The sequence below is a fragment of the Dromiciops gliroides genome, chromosome 1, assembly GCF_019393635.1.
Source record: "Dromiciops gliroides isolate mDroGli1 chromosome 1, mDroGli1.pri, whole genome shotgun sequence".
Lineage (NCBI taxonomy): Eukaryota > Metazoa > Chordata > Mammalia > Microbiotheria > Microbiotheriidae > Dromiciops > Dromiciops gliroides.
The window spans coordinates 181,018,632-181,032,584 of NC_057861.1; the positions used below are offsets into that span (position 1 = coordinate 181,018,632).

At 38.0% G+C, this 13,953-nt stretch overlaps 1 protein-coding gene across 6 annotated transcripts in view; it reads right to left on the minus strand.

Annotated features, from left to right (window-relative positions):
• Positions 1-13,953, minus strand: part of KIF13A (kinesin family member 13A) — a 340,629-nt gene that overhangs the window by 153,093 nt on the left and 173,583 nt on the right. For all 6 annotated transcript variants that reach the window (XM_043967504.1, XM_043967499.1, XM_043967488.1 and 3 more), the window contains one exon: positions 11,206-11,419. In XM_043967504.1, the coding sequence (XP_043823439.1) occupies positions 11,206-11,419 (214 nt within the window). The remainder of the gene's footprint in view (positions 1-11,205; positions 11,420-13,953) is intronic.

A 13,953-nucleotide genomic window follows, 5' to 3' on the forward strand; every position in this document is an offset into this window, starting at 1 on the left:
ATAATATTGCAAAGAAAAACATTTCTACTGAAATGCAGATATCCACACCCACACACCCACACCCACACCCACACCCACATATATATATATGTATATATATATATATTTTTTTTTAATTTACATATCTGCGGGCAGCTTGGTGGCACAGTGGATAAAACCCCAGGCCTGGATTCAGGAGGACCTGAGTGCTTTACCCCTGTGCTATGTAGCTGTCCACAGGTTATGAAATCTTTTTGTTGGCTTGGGTACTCCTCTCAGTCTGGAGTAGCATAGGAACCTCTTATCAGAATAATGTTTTCTTAATCAAATAAAATAATATACTTAATATTGCAAAAAAAAACAGTTCTATTGAAATACAATTATCAACATATTCATATATATATATATATATATATTAAATTCACATATACTGGGGCAGCTAGGTCGCACAGTGGATAAAGCCCCAGCCCTGGATTATGGAGGACTTGAGTGCTTTATCCACTGTGCTGCGTAGCTGCCCTTGGGTTATGAAATCTTTTTGTTGCCATGCGTACCACACCCATTCTCGACAATTATGTGGACCCCTTCTCAGAATAACGTTTTTTTAAATAAACTAAATAAAATATATAGGATTGCAAAGAAAAACAGTTCTACTGAAACCTTTATCAATATCTATCTATCTATCTATCTATCTATCTATCTATCTATCTATCTATCTATCTATCTATCTATCTATCTATAATTCACATATATTCGGGCAGCTAGGCGGCAGAGTGGATAAAGCCCCAGACCTTGATTATGGAAGACGTGAGTGCTTTATCCACTGTTCTGTGTAGCAGCCCATGGGTTGTGAAATCTTTTTGTTGCCATGCATACCACACCCATTTGGCAGAATTATGTGGACCCCTTCTTAGAATAACGTTTTTTTAAATGAACAAAATAAAATATATAGGATTGCAAAGAAAAACAGTTCTACTGAAACCTTTATCAATACCTCTCTATCTCTCTATCTCTCTTTAATTCACATATCTGGGGGAAGCTAGGCGGCAGAGTGGATAAAGCCCCAGCCCTGGATTCAGGAGGACCTCAGTGCTTTATGGACTGTGCTACCTGGCTGCCTACAGGTTAAGAAATCTTTTTTTACCTTGGGTATTCCTCCCAGTCTGGAGTAGTATATGAAACTCTTATCAGAATAATGTTTTCTTAATCAAATAAAATAATATAGATAATATTGCAAAGAAAAACATTTCTACTGAAATACAGATATCAACACACCCACACACACACCCACACCCACACCCACACACACACACACATATATATATATATATATATATATATATTTTAAATTTACATATCTGGGGGCAGCTTGGTCGCACAGTGGATAAAACCCCAGGCCTGGATTCAGGAGGAACTGAGTGCTGTACCCCTGTGCTATGTAGCTATCCACAGGTTATGAAATCTTTTTGTTGACTTGGGTACTCCTCCTAGTCTGGCGTAGCTTAGGAACCTCTTATCAGAATAATGTTTTCTTAATCAAATAAAATAATATACATAATATTGCAAAAAAACCACATTTCTACTGAAATATAGATCTCAACATATATATATTATATATATATATATTTTAAATTTACATATCTGGGGGCAGCTTATTGGCACAGTGGAGAAAGCCCCAGGCTTGGATTCATGAGGACCTGAGTGTTTTATTCACTGTGCTAACTAGCTGCCCATGGTTCTGAAATCTTTTTGTTGCCATGGGAACTGTCTTCTTCGAATAACGTTTTTTTAACCATAGAAAATATAATACATAGGACTGCAAAGAAAATCTGTTCTATGGAAATACAATTATCAACATATATATATATATATACATATATATATATATATTAAATTCACATATCAGGGGGCAGCTAGGTGGCACAGTGGATAAAGCCTCAACCCTGCATTATGGTGGACATGAGTGCTTTATCCACTGTGCTGTGTAGCTGCCCTTGGGTTATGAAATCTTTTTGTTGCCATGTGTACCACACCCATTCTCGATAATTATGTGGACCCCTTCTCAGAATAACGTTTTTTTAAATAAACAAAATAAAATATATAGGATTGCAAAGAAAAATAGTTCTATTGAAACCTTTATCAATATCTATCTATCTATCTATCTATCTATCTATCTATCTATCTATCTATCTATCTATCTATCTATCTATCTATCTATCTATCTATCTTTAATTCACATATATTGGGGCAGCTAGGCGGCACAGTGGATAAAGCCCCAGCCCTGGATTATGGAGGACATGAGTGCTTTATCCCCTGTGCTGCGTAGCTGCCCATGGGTTACGAAATCTTTTTGTTTCCATGCATACCACACCCATTCAGCAGAATTATGTGGACCCCTTCTCAGAATAACGTTTTTTTAAATAAACAAAATAAAATATATAGGATTGCAAAGAAAAACAGTTCTACTGAAACCTTTATCAATATCTCTCTATCTATCTATCTCTCTATCTTTAATTCAAATATCTGGGGCAGCTAGGCCGCAGAGTGGATAAAGCCCCAGCCCTGGATTCAGGAGGACCTCAGTGCTTCATCCACTGTGCTACCTGCCTGCCTACAGGTTAAGAAATCTTTCTGTTACCTTGGGTATTCCTCCCAGTCTGGAGTAGCATAGGAACCTCTTATCAGAATCTTTTCTTAATCAAATAAAATAATATACATAATATTGCAAAGAAAAACATTTTTACTGAAATACAGATATCAACATATATATATATTTAAAATTTACATATCTGGGGGCAGCTAGGTGGCAGAGTGGATAAAGCCCCAGCCCTGGATTCAGGAGGACCTGAGTGCTTACTGAAACCTTTATCAATATCTATCTATCTATCTATCTATCTATCTATCTATCTATCTATCTATCTATCTATCTATCTATCTATCTATCTATCTATCTATCTATCTATCTATCTTTAATTCACATATCTGGGGGCAGCTAGGCGGCATAGTGGATAAAGCCCCAGCCCTGGATTCAGGGGGACCTGAGTGCTTACTGGAACCTTTATCAATATCTATCTATGTATCTATGTATCTATCTATGTATCTATCTATGTATCTATGTATCTATGTATCTATGTATCTATGTATCTATCTATCTATCTATCTATCTATCTATCTATCTATCTATCTATCTATCTATCTATCTATCTATCTATCTTTAATTCACATATCTGGGGGCAGCTAGGCAGCAGAGTGGATAAAGCCCCAGCCCTGGATTCAGGAGGACCTCAGTGCTTTATCGACTGTGCTACCTGGCTGCCTACAGGTTAAGAAATCTTTTTGTTACTTTGGGTATTCCTCCCAGTCTGGAGTAGTATATGAACCTCTTATCAGAATAATGTTTTCTTAATCAAATAAAATAATATACATAATATTGCAAAGAAAAACATTTCTACTGAAATACAGATATCAACACACACACACACACACACACACACATATTTTAAATTTACATATCTGGGGGCAACTTGGTGGCACAGTGGACAAAACCCCAGGCCTGGAATCATGAGGACCTGAGTGCTTTATTTACTGTGCTACCTAGCTGCCCACGGGTTCTGAAATCTTTTTGTTGCCTTAGGTTCCACTGCCAGTATGGAGAAGTATGTGGACTCCTTCTCAGAATAACGTTTTTTAAACAAACAGAATACATAGGATTGCAAAGAAAAAGAGTTCTACTGAAATACAGTTAAGAACATCAATACATATTTTTTAAATTCACAAATCTGGGGGCAGCTAGGTGGCACAGGGGATAAAGCCCCAGGCCTCGATTTAGGAGGACCTGAGAGCTTTATCTCCTGTGCTACCTGGCTGCCCACAGGTTATGAAATCTTTTTTGTTACCATGGGTACGCCTACCTTTTTGGAGTAGTATGTGAACCTCTTCTCAGAATAACGTTTTTTAACCCCCGCAAAAATGCATAGGATTGCAAAGAAAAACATTTCTACTGAAATACAGTTATCAACATCTCTCTCTCTCTCTCTCTCTCTCTCTCTTTTTTAATTCACATATCTGGGGGCAGCTAGGCTGCAGAGTGGATAAAGCCCCAGGTCTCGATTTAGGAGGACCTGAGTGCTTTATGTCCTGTGCTACCTGTCTGCCCACAGATTATGAAATCTTTTTGTTGCCATGGGTATTCCTTCCTTTTTGTAGTAGTATATGAACCTCTTCTCAGAATAATGTTTTTTTAACCAAAAAAAAATTAAATGCATAGGACTGCAAAGAAAAATATTTCTACTGAAATACAGTTATCATCATATTAAAATTCACATATCTGGGGGCAGCTAGGTGGCACAGGGGACAAAGCCCCAGCACTGGATTCAGGAGTACCTGAGTGCTTTATTCACTGTGCTACCTAGCTGCCCAAGGACTTTGAAATATGTTTGTTGCCATGGGAACTGTTCCCTGTCTGGAGTAGTATGTGGACCTCTTCTCAGAATAATGGTTTTTTTAACCAAATAAAATAAAATATATAATATTGGACAGAAAAACTTTTCTCCTGAAATACAGATATCAACACACACACACACACACACACACACACACACACACACATATATATATTTTTAAATTCAGATATCAGGGGGCAGCTAGTTGGCATAGTGGATAAAGCCTCAGCCCTGGATTTAGGAGGACCTGAGTCCTTTATTCACTGTGGTACCTTGATGCCCACAGGTTATGAAATCTTTTTTTGCCATTGGTACTATTCCCAGTCTGGAGAAGTATGTGGACCCCTTCTCAGAATAACATTTTTTTAAACAAATAAAATAAAATACATAGGATTGCAAAGAAAAACAGTTCTACTGAAATACAGTTAACACACACACACACAAATATATATATATATATATATATATATATATAAATTCACATATCTAGGGGCGGCTAGGTGGCACAGTAGATAAAGCCCCAGCCCTGGATTCAGGAGGACCTGAGTTCAAATCTGGCCTCAGACACTTGGCACTTATTAGCTGTGTGACTATGGGCAAGTCACTTAATTCTCATTGCCCCACCAAAGAAACAAAGAAAGAAATTTTAAAAAGTATCATCTTGAATACCACTATAGTAAATAATACACTAATTGTTCTCTTTTGTAAATTCTGGTTTCTTTTTTTTTCTTTCAAGGAAAACCTTGCATAGCTGCAATCATGTGACTCAAAGATTTCTGACATGTAGCCTAGAAACAGGTTACAGCTGGATTTCACTATAGATTCTGGCTGGCATTATTAGGTGGGCTTGTTAGTTAATCTCTCCAGTTCTTGAATAGCTTCCATTCTCTCCTCTCACAAACTTCAGAGCCTGTCTCTTTTCTCAGAGTTCTGTGGGAAACAGAAAATCAAGAGCTTCCCTCCATTTTCATTGTTTCACCGATCTTACAAGAAGGCATCTCTTTAAGCTGACGTATGACCTACAATATACTGTACATTATTGACACTGGCTTCCCTATTTTTATTTTTATTTTCTTTCTTTTCTCTCCCTCTCTCCTTCCCTCCCTACCTCTTCTTTCCTTCCTTCCCTGCTTCCTTCATTTCTTCCTTCCCTCCTTCCCTCCTTCTTGCAAATTGATTATGGTTCAGTGACTTGCCCAGGGTTACCCAGTTAGTGTCAAGCGATTGAGAACAGATTTGAACTCAGGTCTTGCTGACTCCAGGGCTGATGCTCTATCTACTGTGCCACTTAGCTGCCTCGTCTATTTTTCCTACAGGTACTAGTAGCTACCCTGTAGTACTCGATTCATATTCAGCTCCTTCCTCTGACCCAAATTCAATCAATGTTTCACAACTGTCACTTTCCATTTCCACTGCCACCACCCAATTTCAGGGGCTCAGAAATCCTATAGAGGCCTGCTCCAAAAAACTTTGAATTAGTTTTCCTGCCTTTCATTTCTTCCTGCTCTGATGCTTCCTCACCAAAACTGTGCCTCATTTCCTACTACTTTCCTACATGAGCCGATAAAGAGGAGACTTGGCAGGGATGTCATAACACTTTAAGTATTTGGAAGGCTTTCCTGTGGAAGAGGGATTAATTTTATTTTGCTTGGCTCCACAAGTCAGTAATAGGAACAACAGGCAGAAGTCACAGAGAGAGAGAGTATCCATGCTTTAAGCGCATTATGAAAAAAACCAAGCATCATAACTATTAGAATCATCCCAAAGTGTAATACCTTCCCAGATCATCAAGGGTCTTTAAACAGGTGCTAGATGATCACTTGTTTGAATATTCAAGCACTCCTGTTGAGGAATGAGGGGCTAGGTGACCTCTGAGGTGCCACTTAACCCTTCTGTTTCTAATTCTAGCCAACTCTTCACCGTCAGGTGAACATGCCTTACAATTTCTGCTCATACATTACTTCTGGTCTCCTCATTTAGGACCTTAACTCTGAAAAAGACCATAATTGTCACCAAGTCCAAATGTCTTTGTGCAGGACTGTCCTCTATGGGATTTGGGATAGGTGGTCATCCAGACTACCTGAATGTATCGAGCAATACAGGATATAGGTTCATGAAATCATCCCCTGCATTTTTGGATGGTTCTGATTGTTTTATTGTTTGTTCTTATACTGAGCTCTAATGAGTACCTTTTGACTCCCATTTATTGTTTTAGTAGTTCTGTAGGACTTGTTTAGGGACTGAACCTGTGACTTCATTGGTATAAGGAATTCCCAGATGAGTACTCTACTAATATAAGGTGGCATGTTTTCTGCACTTTATAATCCTAGACTTTCCTAGAGTTATGAGAGATTGAGAAATTTGTCCAGGGTCACAGGAATATGTGTCAAAGATAGGACTTGAGGGGACAGCTAGGTGGCACAGTAGATAAAGCACCACCTCTAGATTCAGGAGGACCTGAGTTCAAATCTGGCCTCAGACACTTGACACTTACTAGCTGTGTGACCCTGGGCAAGTCACTTAACCCTCATTGCCCTGTTTAAAAAAAGGTGGGACTGGAATGAAGGCCTTTCTGTTTCCAAAGTAAGGTCCCTGTCTATTGTGCCATGCTACCTCTCTAAAGATTAGGTTCACAGAGGTTAAATTTCTTACCATCAATTATGATTGGGAGAGCCAAAATTCAAACCAAAACTTTTGGACATCTCATTATTTCCTTGCTTTGAATACACTTTTTAAAACCCCCTGTTTTGAACTTACTGCATTTTTAAGCATTAGCTTATTTTGGACAGTAGTCCTCCACCACTATAATTTCAAAGTCCATCTTACTTTCACATTCATCCCTGATTATGTTCTGCCCCTTCCATTTTTTTGTATTTCCCCGCCCCCTGTGTCTTTTTCACTCCTAATCTCTTGATAATCAGGGTTAAGTGACATGCCCAGGGTCACATAGCTAGTAAGTGTCTGAGTCCAGTTTGAACTTGGGTCTTCCTGGCTTCAGGGCTGGTGCTCTATCCAATGTGCCACCCAGCTGCCCCCTACATTTTTAAAAATTAGAGTTCATCAGAGTGGACCCATATCAACCTGTTCACATATTTTTACTCCCCCCCAACAGGTTCCATTAGAATTGTATTGTCAGAATTTCACTACTGAGAGATTTCCATGCCTCTTGAGTTGGTTTCCCTTTTAGAGTTCTTGGCCATGGCACCAGGACTATTACATCTTTAAAATTATAGGAGAATTTCCCCTGGGTTGCATGTATGTAAGAGTGTTTATATGTGTATGTGTGTGTATGTACACATAACCATCAACATCATTTCCTCTTGGCTATCACAGACTCTACGATGATATGATTATCCCTCTCTAGCAAGGTTCCTGCTTCTTCTACTTCATGGATTCTTTGGTGAGAATTAAATAAAAACAATCCATTTCTTTCTCTGTGTTTTGTAAGATTAAAGTGCTTTTAAAAGGAGAGAAGGATTTCAGTAGGGTAAAGCATATATTTATATACTTATGCAAATGTACATAGGAGGCAGAAGAGAATAGGATCAGGGAACCAAGAGTCCAGTTTAGCTGGAAGATGGTATCTGAAGGGAAGTAGGGTGAAATAAGACCAGAGAGGTAAGTCAGAGGTAGACTGCAGAGAGTCTAAATGCCAGTCTAAGGACTTTGTATTTGATAAGGCAGCAGAGAACTGCTGAAAGTTCTGAGTAAAGAGAGTCACATTGTCACACTTGTGCATTGATTATTTTGGCAGCTCTGTGAAGGACAAATGTAAGAAAGATGGAAGTGAGGAGAACAGTACAGAGGTGATTACAATTCTCCAAGTGAAAGGTAATGGGAAAGAGGAGAAAAATATGAGAAATTTAAGGTAGATGTGATAGGAATTTAGCTAATGAGTGTGGTAAGGAAGAATTGGTCAAAGGTAACTTCAAGTTTAGATCATTTGAAGGAAGGTGATACTTTCGATAGAAATAAGGAAGTTGGGAAGAGAGGCAAGTTTTAGTGGGGATAATATGGGGTATAGAGATGTTGGATTTAATTTTCAACATGCTGGGTTTAAGGTGCCAGCACTACATCTAGTATGGAACAATCATACACCACCAGCTACACAATCTTGTCTCTGACTGTCCAAATTTTACCTGTCTCCCCAAACCTAACTCAACTACCTATTCCTCTATGAGGTATTCTCAGCTTACAGTGATCTCTCTTCTTAACAACCATAGCACATGTGCCATTCAATTGCTGATTAAAACCATGTATTACTTTATAATGTTTTTTGACTTTGTGATAAATTCTTCCTTAAATAATTGTTTAACTTTTTACATGCTTATTTTACGGGTCCTGCCCCTTCAACTTTTTTGTACATCTCATTTTAAAATTAGAGTTCATCAGAGTAAATCCACATCAATCTTTTTACATACTTGTATTTTTCCCCATTGGTCTTCCTGAGAATTATGGTGGCATAATTTCACTACTGCAATATTCCCATGTCTCTTGAGCTGTCTTCCCTTTTAGAGTCCTTGGCTCTATACCACCATGTCTAAAATTTCTTTGAATCTTATAAAATTTATCTTTTTTCTTACATATTATTCTCATATGTTTTTTTTCTCTGCTTAGATTACAGTTTTCTTGAGGGTAAGGAATGTTTTTAATACCTCTTGGTATCTTCCATAATGCCTTGCATAGTGTACTGCACACATAAGAGACAATAGATACAGGATATCCTCAAAGCCTTTCTAGAATGACTGAGAGCTTACTGCATACTGTTAGCTGAATCACATTAGATAAATGGTCTTGTCTTCTTAAAAGCTGCTTTCTGCTTTATCTTTACTCTGAAAATCACAGCAAAATAAATACTGCAAGTGTTATCTCTAAAAGACATTTTTTGGGGGCGGCGCAATGGGTGTTAAGTGACTTGCCCAGGGTCACACAGTTAGTAAGTGTCAAGTGTCTGAGACCAGATTTGAATCCAAGTCCTCCTGAATTCAGTGCCGGTGCTTTATCCACTCTGTCACCTAGCTGTCTCTAAAAGACATTTTATACAATAATTCTCTTCCTATTCCTTTCATTTTCCAGAAATTAAGCCATAATAAAAATCAACCTAATGTTAAGAGAGGTAAGAAAGAAATATTGTGGCATGGAAATAACTTAAGGTTTTTCTCATTCTTTTTGTTTCTTACATTGAACTAAAATACATCATAATTTAAAATCACTGACATCATTTAATGAACACTTTGCTTTTTGTTTCTCTTTCCCTTCTTAAATGAATGGAAATTAAGGAGTAATGCAGCTAAATGGCCAATAGGTGGTGTAGTAGATAGTTCTTTATTCAGTGTGCTACCTAGCTGCCCACTGGCTCTGAAATCTTTTTTGTTGCCATGGAAACTGCTCCCAGTTTGGAAAAGTATGTGGACCCCTTCTCAGAATAACGTTTTTTTTTTTAACCAAATAAAATAAAATATATAGGACTGCAAAGAAAAACAGTTCGACTGAAATACAGTTATCAACACACACACACACACACACACACACATTTAAATTCACATATCTGGGGGCAGTTAGGTGGCACAATGGATAAAGCACCAGCCCTGGATTCAGGAAGACCTGAGTGCTTTATCCACTGTGCTACCTAGCTGCCCACGGGTTCTGAAATCTTTTTGTTGCCATGGATACTGCTCCTAGTCTGTAGAAGTATGTGGACTCCATCTCAGAATAACGTGGTTTTTTTAGCCAAATAAAATACAACACATAGGATTGCAAAGAAAAACAGTTCTACTGAAATACAGTTACCAACATATATATTTTTTTAAATTTACATATCTGGGGGCAGTTATGTGGCACAGTGGATAAAGCACCAGCCCTGGATTCAGGAGGACCTGAGTGCTTTATCCACTGTGCTACCTAGCTGCCTGTGGGTTCTGAAATCTTTTTTGTTGCCATGGGTACTGCTCCCATTCTGGAGAAGTATGTGTACCTCTTCTTAGAATAACATCTTTTTAACCAAATAAAATAAAATATATAGGATTGCAAAGAAAAACAGTTCTACTGAAATACAGTTATCAACATTTTTTTTTTTAAGATTCACATATCTGGGGGCAGCTAGGTGGCATAGTGATTAAAGCACCAGCCCTGGATTCAGGAGGACCTGAGTTCAAATCTGGCCTCAGACACTTGACTAGCAGTATGACCCTGGGCAAGTCACTTAGCTCATTGCCCTGCCTCAAAAAAAACATTTTTTTTTAAATAAAAAAAAATTCACATATCCTTGGTTAAGAATCCTTGCCCTAGGGGGATGCAGTTGATTCTTTCTAAATTCCAGGGTACACAATTATACAATCAGGCACATTATTACAGTGTGTTTTTGAACATAGTAGGGAAAAATGGTTATCCCTTTATAATGTCTATCCCAGTCAAGGGGTAGCCCTTCTTGTGTATGATTCAATCCAAGGAAACCTGATGCTTCTATTTCCACTTGAAACAATGCTCATCAGATGAGCCATTACATCAAAATTGAAATTATATTTAATCAGGGTTGAAAGTAGGAGGAAAAAGTACAAGGAAAGCAATTTTATACTACAATGCATCTTATTCTCCATTCCAATTCATCAAAGTTCTTTGCTGACAGGCTTTGCTCTTTCTCTTGTCCACTTAACAGTTATAATGCCCTTAAATTGTTACCAGGAATAGTAATTGCCAACACCTGCCTTTTCTTTTGCAAAACCCCACTCTATATATACCAGTCATGCAGAAGTATATAATAACCCAAAGGCTATTATACTTTTACCTTTCCTCTGCCCACAAGGTCACCTTCTGCTGAGCTGTCTGGCCTGTGAAGGTAAGCCGATCAGTGCCGCTGTTCTGGTGCTGCCTCTCAGGAGATAGCTGTTGTCTCAGTTGCTCTAGTTCACGCTCATACATCATCCGCTGCTCCTCTAGGGCACTCCGCTTCTCTTCTAAATATTGTTTCTCCAGAACCTGAACCACATTCTGAACTGGGTCTGTCAAGGCAAGAGAACAGGTACATCAGACAAATTGGAAGCCAAAGTGTGTCCTACACTCTACTAATCTGCCTTTCTGTTAGTGCCTAGAAAAAAAAAGGCTCAACTATTTCCAATAATTTGTTCTACCCCATGCAATGAGATTTCATGTGTCCCATGCCCCTGTCAGACAAAATTCTCATAGTTTCCAATTCTCTGAATACTTCCATCTAAACTACATACTTAAATTCCTCCACCTTGATAAGTGCCTCCAATATTTAGATATAGAAATCATTAATAGAAAACAGATGGAATGAAGAATTATGGAACAGAGGCCAAAAGGAAACCATATGTCTTGCCTGCAAATGCAAACTTTCCAAGATCTAGAACTACTTTAAGGCTTGAACCATATGAGTTTACTCTCAGAATGAGTGGACATTTAAACAGATATTAGTGGTCATGTGGTTCCCAGACAAAAAAGACCCAGGCATTGTTTTGAATATGTTTTATGATACAGAGTTTGCACTGCCAATTTTAACCACAAATCTGAGTCTTCAAAGTTGCCTTAAGTGACCAGAGACACACAAATCATTAAAAAAACCAACAACATTTTGAGAATATTTGGCTGACTGCAACCTGGCCATTTTTCAGCATCTAATGGCTTCACCAAACACTACCGTCTGTTGTCTGAAGAGCCAGTTCACCTATAGGCCTTTTCCTTACAAAAAAACAAAAGGTTGCTTTTGACTTCCAGCTGGAATAAATCTCAGTTGCAAGGTAGGGCCCAAGTCCACCAACATAAAGCTGAACAATTGTGGAAAAATTAAACCCATCTATTAAGGCTCAAAAATTGTTTTTCTCAAGGGTTTTAGTCACTAATGGGGTCTAAGGGGGCTCTCTTATAGCTAATTAACAATGGGCTATGACTAGTGACTAACTAGTGTCCAGGGTAGCTATGTGGCACAAGGGATGGAGCACTGAGCTCAAAATCAGGAAGACTTATCTTCATGAGTTCAAATCCAGCCTCAGATAATTACTAGCTGTGTGATTCCGGGCAAATCACTTAACTTGGTTTGCCTCAGTTCCCTCATCTGTAAAATGAGCTGGAGAAGGAAATGGCAAGCCTCTCCCATGTCTTTGCCAAGAAAACCCCAAATGGGGTCATGAAGAGTCAGTCAGACATGACTTAAATGACTGAACAAGTACAAAAGCTAATATCCAGCATTGATCTGGGAAGCTGGGTGGGGTAAAGTGTAATGGAGACTTCATTTCGAATTAGAGGACCTGAGGTTGAATCTTAGTTATTCTGTTTACTGCCTCTGTGATCTTGGGCAAATTATTTAAACTCTACATAAAAATGAGTGAGATGGACTAGATCATTTGCAAAATTCCTTCCAATTGTATATGTTATGTTCCTATAGTTTACATAAACCAAAAAAAATTTATGAGATTAAGAGTTCAAATGCATGAAGGGCCACCTCTTTATCAGAGACTGAAAGCAGGAGACAGTGGGAAATGATGTCAAAGGATGATCATAATTTCCTCTTTTGATCCTGGACATGACAGCAGGACTGGATAGATGTTTACTAAATAACAGGAATGACTAAGGTTGAAAAAATGGCCTCTTCTAGAAGGAGCCAGGTGACATTGAGAATGGCTGAAGAATGGGTATGATAGCTTGTTGTGGTCTATGGGTATGTTTAGATAGTAAGCAAATTGTATTGAACACCAAGATCATTATCAATAAATTTTTATTAAGTACACAATGACTAGATGATATTGGTTAGAAAAACAAAGATACTGGATTGAGTAAAAGCTTTTCCAAGAGCAACAGTCCTCAAAATGTAGTCTGTGGATCCCATGAAGTCCTTGAGACCCTTTCAGTGGATCCAAGAGATTAAAGCTATTTTTATAGTCATAATAAAATGTTATGTAACTTTTTTCATTCTTGTTTTCTCAGGAGTATATATTGGAGTTTTCCAAAGGTTACAGTATCTGTAAATGAAAGATTTAGAAGCAAACATAAAGGCTGAGTTAAAATCTCATCTACAGAATTGTAGTTTTCACATTGCAAATGGACAAATCTAGAGATGTGGCTGGACTTGTGCTTTTACTTGTATTTGTCTGGTATCAGCACCAACTAATCATCAAAGATCTTCTTTTATGTGAGTGCTTTGAAACAAACACAAGAGGTACTAAAATATCCATTGCTGACTAACTTTTGAATTTCATGGTTTATCTTGGAACAACTGTCTTGACATTTGTACCCAGGATGTAAAAGCAATGGTAGATAAAACTGCTGTATCCTTAACATGAATGTGGGAACAAATTGTATTAATAAACACTCTGTTCTTTATCATGATGTACTTGCAGTTTTTTAAAAAAGCCAATTTCACTTAAAGAATGTCCTTGAAAAAGCAAAAAATTGCTCATTTTATTAGATCAAAATCCTCATGTCTTTTTTAATATTCCACTGATGAAATGGGAAGTCTAGATAAAAGTGGTGCTGCATACCCACGTAGAATGGTTGTTTAGAGAAAAAGTACTTGTGAGAC